At 31.6% G+C, this 14059-nt stretch overlaps 2 protein-coding genes across 5 annotated transcripts; one reads left to right on the forward strand and one right to left on the reverse strand.

Moving 5' to 3' along the window:
- Nucleotides 1–649: 649 nt before the first annotated feature.
- On the forward strand, nt 650–4946 carry LOC100776337 (pyridoxal biosynthesis protein PDX2-like). The gene is made up of 7 exons (NM_001254091.2): nt 650–898; nt 1002–1129; nt 2163–2250; nt 2384–2457; nt 2849–3040; nt 4434–4531; nt 4616–4946. Exons 1-7 carry the CDS (start codon nt 844–846, stop codon nt 4743–4745), a joined length of 765 nt encoding a protein of 254 aa, NP_001241020.1. The 5' UTR covers nt 650–843; the 3' UTR covers nt 4746–4946.
- A 3290-nt stretch (nt 4947–8236) lies between these two features.
- Nucleotides 8237–11289, reverse strand: LOC100499704 (putative high mobility group protein B1 protein). Of its 4 annotated transcripts, none has more exons than NM_001251702.2 (8): nt 11137–11199; nt 10262–10355; nt 9931–10053; nt 9795–9852; nt 9659–9703; nt 9329–9409; nt 9168–9242; nt 8237–8585 (listed from the first exon to the last, which is right to left on the reverse strand). In NM_001251702.2, the coding sequence occupies exons 2-8, from the start codon at nt 10327–10329 to the stop codon at nt 8535–8537; spliced, it is 501 nt and encodes a 166-aa protein (NP_001238631.2). In that variant the 5' UTR covers nt 10330–10355; nt 11137–11199; the 3' UTR covers nt 8237–8534. The 4 variants fall into 4 exon arrangements, with proteins under 4 accessions (NP_001238631.2, NP_001348426.1, XP_040869689.1 ...); NM_001361497.1 differs by having other exon boundaries at nt 11102–11199; XM_041013755.1 differs by lacking the exon at nt 11137–11199 and adding an exon at nt 10931–11101 and having other exon boundaries at nt 8290–8585.
- Between the last annotated feature and the right edge of the window lie 2770 nt (nt 11290–14059).

Below are 14059 nucleotides of genomic sequence, written 5' to 3' on the forward strand. Positions count from 1 at the left end.
ATTTATACAAAAATTAAAAAAAAAACCAATCTAAAATTCATAATTTTCTTTTCTTCTGTCTTATTATCAATTCAAAATTTTAGAAATTCCATACTGTTTTTATCAAAATTCGGAATCTTGGCATGTCAGGGTTGATGTGATTGAGTGGGATTTCAAACTTTACACGTGAAGGGTGCCTTTGAGAGGAACGAACCTGTAAAATAATAAAGAACTACGAACTCAAATAAAAATGTGTGTAAGGAAAATAAAACAAATTATAAATAGTTCATATGAACGAAAGAAAAAGAAAGGGAGATAAATTTGTTATGGTGTGTTAAGTGTGTGAGCAAGTAGTATATGAATGTTTGTAGAAACTATTGTTAGTCTCATAAATAATCTCCCACTTATAGATAATAGTTGAGCGTTTAAAGATAATTTTAAAGATAAACATTTGAATTAAAGATAAAGATAATTATACTTTATAAATAATGCATCTGATCAGATATTAAAATATATTTAAATATTAGTTCAATTAAAGATAATCTATTTGTTAGAGGAGCCGACTCCTAAGGAGCATATAGGGTGAACACGTACACACTCGGCATAAATAGGCACCAACCATGCTTAATTTCGCGGTCCTGAGCTAAACGTAAGTTTGGGCCAACCCAAGTTGAACCAGTGGAGTTGCGAGGAACTAAACACAGAACACTAAACCGCGACACCCCAAACGAGAGGACCAAAACCAAAGACATTCCGTTGCACACAGATAAAAACATCCAAACCTCATTAAAACAAAACATCAAAGTTCAAAACCTTTTTCAACCACCTCAAAACGCTGCTATCTCTTTCTCCACTCTCCCCAACATGGCCGTCGTTGGCGTCCTCGCGCTGCAAGGATCTTTCAACGAACACATAGCTGGCACGTTCATCTTTCCCTTCTTTCTCTTATGTTTTTTTCATTTAAATTTTTCGGTCTCACTCCTCATTCACCTTTTCAACAACCCTTTTGTTTTTTATGGCAGCTCTTAGAAGGTTAGGGGTGCAAGGCGTGGAGATTCGAAAGCCAGAGCAGCTTAACACAATTAGTTCCCTCATTATCCCTGGTGGAGAAAGCACCACCATGGCTAAGCTCGCCGAGTATCACAACCTGGTCGCTTTCTTTACCTCTTTTGTTTTTATTTTTATATCTATTCATATTTGCGTAGACTGAAAAATATTTGCCTTTTATCGGAAAGGAATATTTAAAGGGTTTATTTTGGTTTGAGTGTGTGGATTAGAGTTGGTTTGGTTGTGTTTTTAAGTAAGAAGAATAAGATAGAAATTTGACTATTTGGCCATAACAAGCACTCATGTCTTTTAGACTTAGCACTTGAGGGGATGTGGACTGTACAGCCAGATTAGGCTGACCGAAGTAAAAGTTGAGTTCCTAAGGTTGGACAAGATGGTAAAAAACTTTATGCCATGGACCATTTAAGTGGGGTGACAAAGCTGAAAATTTTGAAGGACTTGGTCCCAATACTAGGGTTCTAGAGCCTTCTATGACTTGAGTAGGGCGTAATATGCACCACTCTACGTATGCACGTGGAAGCAGCATGATATGTACACCCTTGATATATGGCAGGAAACGGTTATGAGAGCCGTTAGAGGACACATAACATAAATAGTTGTGATTCGTACCTCCTCTGTTATGCCTAGGTCACGCATATTATTAGAGCTTGCTGAGGTCTCTTGAGTCTCTCTGGCTTTAGGATTCCTCATGGTGTGTTGTTTTGGCATTTTTTTTTTTATTAAAATTTTGTTTTCTATAGTTGGTATGTGTCATAGTTACCAGGTGTATGGGTATGTGTACGCGGTTTGTGTAGGTATTTGGTTCATGACTTTTTACATTATTATTATAAGACTTACTTTAAAGAGAATCTAGTATCTTATATGTGGTATGGTGCATTCAGCATAGTACATAGGGTTATTGAGAGAATTTTGTAACTATGGCATGAGTAAAGGTGAGAGAGAGAGGAGAATGATGGAAAGGGAACTGATTTTTCGTGTTTGGTTGTGGCTTTGAGCGAGTGAATTTTGAGTAATGCTTTGAACTTTACACACTCTTAACGTTATAACTTTATGCTCATGGAACCAAGTGATGATTTTGGTGTTGGTGATTTATGTTGGATGTTATGATTTTTCAGTTTCCTGCTTTGCGAGAGTTTGTACAAATGGGAAAGCCTGTTTGGGGAACCTGTGCAGGGCTTATATTCTTGGCAAATAAAGCTATAGGTGGGTTATTTCTGTCTTCTCCTTTCTGACCTTGTGTTGAATTTTAGACAACATCAGGTATCTTATTCTTAATTTTTTTTCTCACTTAAATAGATAATAGTTTAAAAAATTAAAATGACTAATATCATTTCAGGACAGAAGACTGGTGGTCAATATTTGGTTGGTGGACTTGATTGTACAGTGCATAGAAATTTCTTTGGCAGCCAGGTAAATGCATGTGCTATGCATTTTAAGCTATAGTAACAAACTGTTGACAACCACAACAACCCAACCTCCATAGGCAATTTGTGAAGGGAGGCCCGTCATGGAGGTGCCATAAGGTGCAATGGTGTGTTTATATGGTGGAATTTTGGCCTTCCGCCATCCGCCATTGATAACATTTATTACAAGTTTATTTTGCCAAAACAAATTTCTCTTGCTTTAAAACATTTACCATTTGTGTCATTATAATTAATAAGATTCATGGATTTCTATGAATGTAAATATAGTATGTGATGCACAAAACTACAAGAGAATAATATGCTTGGTTTGAGGAACAAATTATTTTGTGCACTTTGATAATTTGGATAACATTTAACTAAAATACATACTTATTTAGATTCAAAGCTTTGAGGCAGAGCTTTCAGTGCCGGAGCTTGTCTCCAAGGAAGGAGGTCCTGAAACATTTTGTGGAATTTTTATTCGTGCCCCTGCAATTCTTGAAGCAGGGCCAGAAGTTCAAGTGCTGGCTGATTATCCTGTACCTTCTAGCAGATTGTTGAGTTCTGATTCCTCTATTGAAGACCAAACGGTTAGTTAATAACATAGCTGTCTTTAGGAAGCTTTCAGCTTTCCTTGTTATGAATATAAGATAAAAAAAAATAAAAGTGCTATGTTTGTGAGTTTCTAACTTTTGACTAAATTGGAAATACGTGACTGACTCAAATTTTAGAGTGTGATCATTTGTCAATTCTAGTTTTAGGTTGCTAGTGGTTATTTATTCCAGAGCCATTAGAATCTAAAAGATTCATGTATGATGAATGAGTAATGAAAACATGCAAGAATGGACAACATTAAGTATATTAATATTCAACTCTTATTAGTTAGGGACATTGTTATTCAATGATCCTCCACTCTTTGGAAATTTCCTTGTTTATATGCTTATCCTCTTTGGAAAAGTTTCCTACTTTTGTGAAAACTGTACATAATAATATTACCTTATAGGATATTTAGTTTCCAATCCAATATGTTGCTTCATCTTCATATACCCAATGAATTACTGATATACCGTATTAATAGGTTTAGTGCTGTATATTAACATTGATTGCCGATCGGCCATAGCCTTTTAGCATTGTATGTTAAGGCTAATCCATATTTGCACTATTAAAAAAAAATAATGCCATCATTAAATGGTAGCTGAGTCACATGCTCATACTAGCAGCACAAGGTGGCTATATATAGAAAAGAAAACTGTCTTGGCCATATGGTGTTGTATATATAGCATGCTGCTGGAAGTATTTGCTCTGGTTATGTTGCTTTCTAGGAAATGTTCCTCGGATGATTAGTTCCCTCAATGAAGAATTAGCATACTCTGTATTTCCCTATGTGTTATATGTATGGTAGTTTTATTTCTTAATCTTACGGCAGTGGATTTAGAGATGCTCCTTAATCTCACTGTTTATGCTATTTTAGTTAGACCATACACAATTACTTGATGGTTACCATACTTCCGTTTAACTTATTTGCTTAAGAGGCCTTTATGTTTGTTGCAGGTGATTTAGGAAGCAATCTTGTAATGTAATGATTTCAAAACCATTCAGCATTTGATAAACAAATGGTCTGAATATGATTTAATTGGACATTTAAACAAATGGTCTAATGTAATGGTCTACTAGTTAGCTTGACAAGATTGACACTTCTTATTACTTAACAAATAATGTTTCCTGCTATAACCCAACAGCTCTAACTTTGTCTTTCCAAGGAGTGCTAAGAACATTCTCCTTCATATACACTTTATCTAATTGGTTAAAATTTATTGAAAACTACAGGAGAACAAATCATTAAATATGATTTGAGACCAACAAATTGTCATTTTCAATAAATTTCAACTAATAAAAGTGTGTTGAAAAGAGTGTGTGAGAAAGTGTATTTCTAGTATTTCACTTCTTATCAAGCAGATTTCATGTTAGTTTTGGATATGACAGGAGAATGCTGAGAAAGAAAGTAAAGTTATAGTTGCTGTGAGACAAGGGAACATATTAGCCACTGCTTTCCATCCTGAATTGACAGCCGATACTCGATGGTAGATATAAGTTGTTTTTGGCCTTTGAATTTTACAGTTTTATATGATATCGAGTTATAAACTTATATTCATTTAATTTTTCAGGCATAGTTATTTCGTAAAAATGTCAAATGAAATTAGAGAAGAGGCCTCTTCGAGTAGCCTTGTTCCTGCACAAGTCAGTAGTACAAGTCAATATCAACAGCCCCGGAATGACCTTCCTATCTATCGATAGGACCAGAATACTCCCCAAGCCTTTCTTGAACAATTGTGGATGATTTTTTTTTCTTTCTATATTTTTCTCGAACATTTTATCATATAATTGTTGGATCTTAGAAGATATAGCTAGCTGTTTATTATTCTTTTTTCTATTTGGACAAACAGTATTGTATTTAGACTTTGATGTTTTCTGTTAAGTAGTCATCTATCTGCCAAATATTCATTCCAGCTTTTTCTGATGGTCGATCAAAAGTAGCTATTAGCTACCTTTTTGTGATGTCATGCTATTTTCTTTTTCTTTGGGCCATGTAACATTATCTAGGAAAAAGTGTTAAGCTTTTAGGGTATTTACTAGTTTATGGTCCTTATTAAGTGGAAATGGATTCAGTGGAGACACATTTTGTCACCTTCATGCATTCTAACGCATGGGTAAAGTATGTTTTTCGTTTCTAAACTACTTTTTAATCATCAACGTCGTCAAACTTTTTTTTCCCATTGTTTTAGTCATTTTTGTCTATTTTGAATGTTAAGTGATAACACGGTGCTTGTTTAATTATTATTTTATTTTATTATATTTTCTGGCGTTAAAAAACAAGCAAAATGGCTTCCCTAGAAAGAAAAAAAAAAACCAAACTTCCCAACATTCCTACTCTAACACATTTCCTCAACATTCCCACTCGATCTCAAACAATTGTGCTTCAAATTTTCACATTCCAAAATTTGAGTTTTCAACAAGCATCTCCAAATCAAGCTCAACCAAGGGTCAATCTCATCACCCATTTCCCACCATCTGTGCACTGAACGCCTTTGAACACCTCATTGTATTTCTCCTACCCACCTTCCTCGCCACCTCAAAATTGTGTTGAAAGAAAAAAGAGGAAGGAGAATTTGTTACCCCCATTGGACGTTAAGGGACTCGTAGTCCCAATATTCCTTGGACCGAATGATGTTGACATGGCATAGAAAAATCTAGATCCAAGACCTGGCAATATGATGGCCCTTAAAATCTGCCTTACCTATTTGTGAAACATCCAAGGCTGTGACTGGCTGTTGGATTTTTGAAGGGAAGTGAGAGTAGTTCTTTTAATAAATATTTTAATTTAATAAATTCATTTTTAAAATAAAATGATAGATCATTTTAAATTCAATATTTACTCTCCTTTGAACACCTCATTGTAATTTAATAATTAGCTTAATTAAAAAATAAGATTTTCTTTCTTTCTTTTCAAAATCTCATTCCCAAACGGCAAACGCATCTTTAAGAAAAACTTTCCAGTTTTACCTACTATCAAAGTGAGAAAAACGTCTGACACTGAAAAACGTCCTTTAATGGCACCATCTGTAGTTTATTAGAAATTTTTGTTTCTACCTTTCTTGATAAGTACTGTCATGTTCAACATTACGGAAATTGGAAAATAATTTAATGAAAACCATCAAAACACTAGCACAAAAACCTCATTAAATTATAACAACCAATTCAATCAACATCTATTGCTATAGCATCCATTAGTCTAAATGAAGCGTTATTTGGACATTAGCAGGGTCGGCAGCGAATGGACAGGAGTTTTAGTAAACGAGGAAAATTTAAATTGTTTTTGTTTAGTAGAGTTGATATTTTAATTGGTAAGATTTGAGGTGAATAATATTTAAAATACTTCATTTGTTTGAATACCAACAACAAAAAAAATGTCTGGCTCCTGCCATAAAAAACTTCTATCTATAATAGCCAAGAATTTCCATAAAAAACACGAGTAATGGAAGAAATTAATTACTATTTTAGCCTCAATTAAATACAAAATAAATTTTTTGTTAGGGTATATATATATATATATATATATATATATATATATATATATATATATATAATTTCTATTTCTTTTTTTTCCTACTCATCCAAATAAATACATATGATTCTTTTTTATTTCATAGGATTCTTTTTTATTTCTATCCATTTTATTTCTATATATCCAAATGATACAACTTTTTTTACCATATTTTTCTTTATTTATTTTTTCTTTAGTTACCTCATCATCCATCCATACAAAATGTTAGGATTAGTTTTAAATATTTAAAACTAATAAAATTTTATTAGAAAACATTTATTATACCTTTGTATTTTAAATCCCAAGTCTATAATAAGAATAATTGTAGTTATAGTTTCCTAACATACTCATTCTAAGAAATAAGTAAGTGTATGTTAATCAATCCTACAAATATTTGCTAATGTTCATTGTACATTACTCCCTCCATTCCAAAATCAGTCTTATCTTAGGTTATTTTAGACAACTCAAGAAAAACTATTAAATACTTCCTCTTTTCCTAATTATATCTCTTTTAACTAATTCAGGTCCCTTAAAAAAATAATTAGTTTAGATAATTACATTAAAATTTTCAATTATATGTACTATCATTTTAAAATTATCCTTTTCTTATATCTTTTTCTACTTAATTGTTTTTCATTAATGTTTGGAGAGACAATAATTAAGTAAGAATATCTAAGAAAAAATAATTAATACATCTAGAAATTAAAAAAAGAGTCTTATAAATGGGAAAAACAAATTTCTGAAAATGATTTTATAATTAAGTACGAAAGGAGTAGATGAAATATAATAATTTTACAAAACTAACCTTATTTAATAGATAAAAGAGAATAGTATTAATATTAAATTCTAAAATTAAAGTGATATTTATTAGGGTATTGATGGAAAACAACAATTAATGTTACATGAAAAAACTAAATATAATTTTGGGATAATTTTTTTTCTCAAAAGTGACACTTATTTTAAGATGAGATGAGTATTTGATTTTTAAAAGGAATACTATTGTAACCTACACCAAATATATTTTAAGATTAATTGAATTTATAATTTGTAATCGTACTCCTAAAAAAAATAAGTGGATGTACATTAAAAGACCCCTTTAAATAAAAATAACTAGTTTTAGATGTTTAAAATTAATCTCAAAACCTGATGTTATTTCCCATAACCAGATAGTCACATTTGAATCACTTCTTAGTTCTTATTTATAATTTTATAAACTTGATAGTTCTTTTAGTTTATAAAGAAAAATTAGCACTCCTTTCTCTTCTGTAATAACGTCTGTAAAAATAAAGACTCTTCTGCGATAACATAGAGATTGAAGCAACCGCTATGCTAGGCCATTTGACTAAAAGGCGAGGAAGGGAATGTCATGTTTGATTGAAACAATGTTTTTTTTTTCAACTTTATGAAAGAGTTATCTCATGATTCCACTCACTCATGTATTATTAACAATTTGCTATACCCCATTAGGCCGGCTTAATAGTGAAAGGGTTGAAATAAATGCACGGAGACTTATTGTAAAAAACAATTCTAAAACAAATATAAATGACCATGAATCAATCAATTATACAAGTGACAACAAATCGACAAGTCATACTAATTCTGAAAACATTTTCTCCTAGTACTGCTGGACAACCACAATGAGATGAAGATGATAGTAAGTTTCTCGTGTATGCAATGAAAGGTTGATCAGAAAATGATAATTCCATTTATACTAATAACTATAATTATAACAATGCATTGATCAGAAAGAAATTATATTACTTAAAGCAACCCATGTAAGGCTACAATGCACAAAGAGTGATTCAGGTACGATAGCTAAGTGAGGGAAGCTCAAGTAGTTGGTAGAGTATATCATGCCAACAAAAGAAGAAATTCTTTTCTACCAGCACAAATATAAAAAAGTAGCCTAGTATGCACAATCAGAATATATAATAGCCTCCTTCACAAACAAAACATCATAACCAAGGTTTTGGACATCAATCTCAGTCATCATCTTCATCGTCCTCTTCCTCCTCATCATCCTCTTCCTCCTCCTGTACAAAAAGGAAAAAATGAGCTCAAAAAGAAAGGGAAAAAAAAAGAGGAATGGCTTCGAGCTTTTATCATCAAAAGAATACATGTTTTGCTGAAAAACTAAAAAATAAGCAGCACTAGCATTTATGCCTCTTTAAACTAAGGAACCCAGCTTTTCAACTTATTGGGAAGCTAAACCATCGTAGAGGCCTTAGTATAAAAACAAAAAGGTTCAATCCATGTTTGAAAATCTCTATTCTACAAACTTCTCTTGATGAGTCCAAAGAGTTAGTAACAAGTTAATAACTACTAAAGCTAACATACCCCATTGCCGAAAGACTCCTTGCTATGCGAAGGTATGAGTCAAAAGGGTTAATAACTGCCATAGTAATTGAATTCATTACATTTACTTCTTGAAAATAACTTCTTTATCTCATATTTACCCTCTAGAACTAAAATCTTGAAACCAAAGCAACTCCACTCAGAGCAATTATACATAATATTCATTCAGTACAAGCTCTCTATCATACTCAATATTCAAGGAAGTACAGAGAATATATTCTAAGTAACATAATTAACAGAGAAAGAGGAAAGAAGACTACCTCTCCACTGGCATCATCTTCATCATTCACTTCAGATTTGGACTTGTCTGATTCTTCATCATCTGCGGAGCTTGCCTGGCAACATTATAGAAAATAAAGTATATAAACACAAGACAATCAAAGTGCCACACACAACAGAAAAACTGGCACAGGTTACTGACCTGCTTTTTATCATAAGCTTTGATAAGTTTTTCATACTCAGCTTTCCTTTTCGCAGCCTTGGCTTCATATGGAGCTTTCTCCTTCACATTTCAATGAGAGGAATAAAAATTAATAAAAAAATAAATCCCTTCTTCAATAGAATGAGTTCATTTGGTACATATATATTGATATTACTGGAATTCAAATTGAAGCAACATTTGCATACAAATGAGAAACTATATCTACTTCAAAATAAATTTATATTGAAAACAACTAAAAAAACAGTGAAGAGTCAAATAATTTAAAAGATAACAAAATGAGCCATTATTTATCACAATTGCAAAGCTTACAGCACTGGACAAGGATTTCCATTTCTCTCCTCCAGCTTTCCCAACCTTCAAACAAAGAGTGCAGCAAACAATTCAGATGCATATTCAAAAAGGGCACGTCGTCATTGAAGATGAAGCAAATTAACATGTAACTTACAACTGATACAGCCTTCACATTAGGATTCTCAGCCTTAAAGGTCTTCCTGAACTCCTCACTATCACAGAGAAGGAAAATAAGTCATATCATTTTTCTGAGGGAGAGATATGAAGGAAAGAGTAAAGAAGATACAAACAGGAACACAAAGAAAGCACTGGGTGGTCTTTTAGGCTTGTTGGGGTCTTTCTTGGCCTTCTTCTCCTTCTTTGGTGCACTACTTCTCCCAGGCTTACCGGAAGCCTTCCGCTTTCCAACCTTTCTGAAAACAACAGAGATATATGTTCCATCACTACATTATTTCCTGTAACAGCTGGATGCACCATCAAGTATGTATGATTAGATATTAATATAATGTTTCGATATAAAAAAAAATGTGCCAGAAAGCCAACGCCCTGATGGACAAGGAGATACAAATTTATATGAACAATCAACTAATTTCACTTAATTGTTATGATACACTCACTAACCGGTCATCAACGGGCTTCAGTGATTCTTTTGAGGCCCTTGCTGCTCCCTTGCCCTTTGCATTCTTCATTGTTCAAGTTCCTGTATGAAGACAATCTACAGCAATCAAAACACGGGAGTCAGAAAATTCCCAAAAAAAGGGGACAAAAGATAGATAGAACTTCAAGAAGTTAAATAGCAAAATTAGCTAAATACACAAAACATGAACCCCACTAAAATTAGGGTATAATAAAAGCACCATATGGTGTTACATATCTACCTAGCAATCCTGAGGTCGGCTACATGGATCATACGATAACCAAAGTTTCAGAAATATTACGGGGTTAAGGTTAACTGATGCTTGACCGAATGTTACATATCTACCTAGGAATCCACTTTGAAGAAATTCATATGTTTGAGATTTTGTAGCACCAGAATAATTGTCACACACATTAAAGTTGACTTTTCCATCAAAGTTCAGAAATCAGAGACAGTCTAAATTATCAAAATTATGATATAACAATCAACAAAAAGAAGCACATAAAAACTCCTCAAGTCACATATATCCTTCCCCTTGACATGCTTTGAGGCCACAGTATACAAATTCAAATTAATAGAGAGAGAGAGAGAGAGAACAAAATTGAAAAGCATGAAAACAGCAGATACTATGCAATTTCCTCCTCCTAACTCACCTTTTTTTTATTTTTACACTCCTCAAAACCATAAACCACAAAAAAAAGTATAAAAAGAAATCAAACTTCGAATTTTCTCATCTTCCAAACAGAAATTGAAGCCAAGAAATATAACCCCCTAAAGAAAAAGGAAAATTAAAAAAGGGGGATATTATTGAAGAACAAGAATACCTTAGAAAGAGGAAAAGAGGAACAGGGGAACTTACACGCGAAACAGAACAAAACAGAGAACAGAGAATCAAAGCTAAGACAGTACCACTAGCAAAAGCAGAGAGAGAAAGGCTGTTGGAAACTAAAGAAGAGGGTACGGCCCAATAGAGAGCAAAACGGATCAAAGCAACCGGATCTACCGGTTAACTTTTGGAGACTTTGGTGCCTTGCCTCCACACGACTCAACCCGAGAATTGGTTTTCACCGGCCACACCCGGTTGCCACTCGACCACGATATTATGCTTAATTTAAATATTTAATGATTGCTATTGCTTTTCAATAATTACCAGCTAAATAATTTTTGTAAGACCGTTATTATTTTATATCATAATCATAATTGACCGAAATTTTGCTATAAAAAGGGCACCAAAGTGTTGGTGTTTTATTTGGGCCAGATAACCACGATATTTGGATGGGAGAGTAGGTGGATTACACTAGATAATATTGCGAGGGGAAATAATTATTCTATTTATATAAATTTTTTATTTAGCAACTAGGACTAACTCAATTAGTCAACAAAGATATATAAATATTGTAACTTTTTTTATTATGGGTTGAATTCCTATGAATAAAAAAATATGATTTTTTATTTAACATTTAATTAGTTTAATTTTAAGATAAAATTGATCTAATTTCATCTAATCTAAAATGATATTATGATAAGAGAAAAATTAGTTTAATTTTATGTGTTCTCACTTTTTTTTAATTAGAGAAAAATAAATATAGATACCCCAAATACCAATTGATACCTAGAAAAAGAGAATAATAAAATAGATATTATGATGTGATAGGAACAGAAAAGAGTGAAATGATAGATATTAATGATATGTTAAAAATAATGAAATGTTCAAATATCATTACTATTATGATATGATAGTAAGTGTTAGATGTTAGTTTTAGTGAAAATCAACATGATGTTCTTCGATCTGAGCTTTTCGAATGAAGATAGAGATTTCACTAAAAATGTTTAGTCAAATTTTTTAGCATAACTTAATAATCAATAAAGTTGATAAATATTTCGTAACAATAGTTTAGTTAAAAATGATAAACCATTTATATTTTACCTCTTTTATATATTCTTTTATCTAAACTTATTTTTTATATAGAATATAAATAAAATATGAAATATAAGAAAAACTAAAATTTTAAATTAGTAATGTTTTTACATGGTTTCCTGTATTTTTAGAAGATAAAAAAATAATTACTCATTTGATTTTATTGTTATAAAACTTTTTTTAGTCCATGTAATAAAGAAAACTCTACATATGTAATTTTTAATCTTCCTATACATATATTATTTTATTCTCTTTAAAACGTTTTATAAAATAATTAACTACAAATTAATTATAAATTATCAACTATTTTTTATTACAAATTATCTTATGATAAATTAGTTATGAATTACTTGTTAATATTTTTGTAGTTAATTATAATTGATAATATTACTCATATTTTGATAACAAGGACTAAAAATGATTTAAAATATAAAGTATAGAAACTAAAAATATCACTTTCAAACTATAGGGATTAAATAAAAATTAAAAATACAAATTATAAGAACTAAAAAAACTACTTTCAAGTTACAGGGACTAAAAGAGAATTAAAATATAAATTATAGGAACTAAAAAAATCACTTTAAAACTATAAAAACTAAAAAGTATAAATAACAAAACTATATGAACCAAATGAGTAATTAAACCAATAAATAATAAGTGAATATGAAAACTTTAAAAAAGTTATAATAATTTATTTATTTTTACCTCACACAATGACCAAAACTAAAATATTAGACTAGATCAAGAATTGCTTTTATATATATATGTGAGATGACAATGACTAATGATCATTTACCCTGTTAGAAGGTGGATGAAGTTCTTGTTCCATTATTGAAAAAAAAAAGCATACACCATGGTTGTGTTTGTTGTGCAATAACAAGTCTGAATGAAAGATTCATCTTTTGCTTTTAAGATAAGTGTAAGATCATACGTCCATAATTGTTCACTTTCAACTTCTTACAGGTTAATCCTTCCTATAAGCACGGGGCAATATGTTTGCGTAGGAGTTAGGACCTCAAAATGCTGACTCATCCAGTAGCGCCATGTCTCAACAATGGGCACCTAAGGCTCAATAAGCTTAAGTGTAACAACTGTCATTTGTGTTGCGTCAACAAGCATTGTTGCCTCTTGCCACTTTTTCTCTTTCTTATAAACTAAAGTCGTGCAAAGTTCTTGAACAATTTTAAATGTACCTACATCAATGTCTCTCTAATGAGACTCTTGGTGAAAACTCTCGAACCATCTATGGCCACCTAATAATATTTTTGCCGGCATTTTGTACCTAAAAGTTCAATAATAGATAATAAAAGTTTACTGAAATAATGAGATTTAAAAAAATCAAATTATTTTTTTAATACATAAAAGAAACAATGGAAATGCATTTTCATTGTGTATCAAACCTAGAAACATAATGAAAATGTGTTTTTTCTTATGTATAAAACTTAGATACACACAACAAAAATTTGCATTCATTGTGTATGTATGCATGATGAAAATAAATTTTAATTTGTTACATCTATCAATACAATAATAAAATAAAACAAATTGATGATTTGTAAAGCTCACTGCAATTCAGAATGAAAAGCAACATGATCAGGGAGCGAGTGTGAAATGTGAAAGGTAACCTTTGGTTGCCAGTGATGTGAAGGAAGAGAAAAGGGGTGTGCTGCAATGAGGGAGAGGGTGAAGGGGGTGAGAATTAAAATGGGCTAGTGTAAGGGAAAAGGAGGATAAAATAGTAATTCTATACATTAATAAAAGAATGAGGTGTGAACTTAGTACACAGATATACAAATAACAGGGCCCAAGTTTACTCCTCATTATTTTGAAAAATTTCAGGCCTATTTTGCATTGTAACTAACTC

Source organism: Glycine max, chromosome 3, assembly GCF_000004515.6.
Source record: "Glycine max cultivar Williams 82 chromosome 3, Glycine_max_v4.0, whole genome shotgun sequence".
NCBI classification, from domain to species: Eukaryota; Viridiplantae; Streptophyta; class Magnoliopsida; order Fabales; family Fabaceae; genus Glycine; species Glycine max.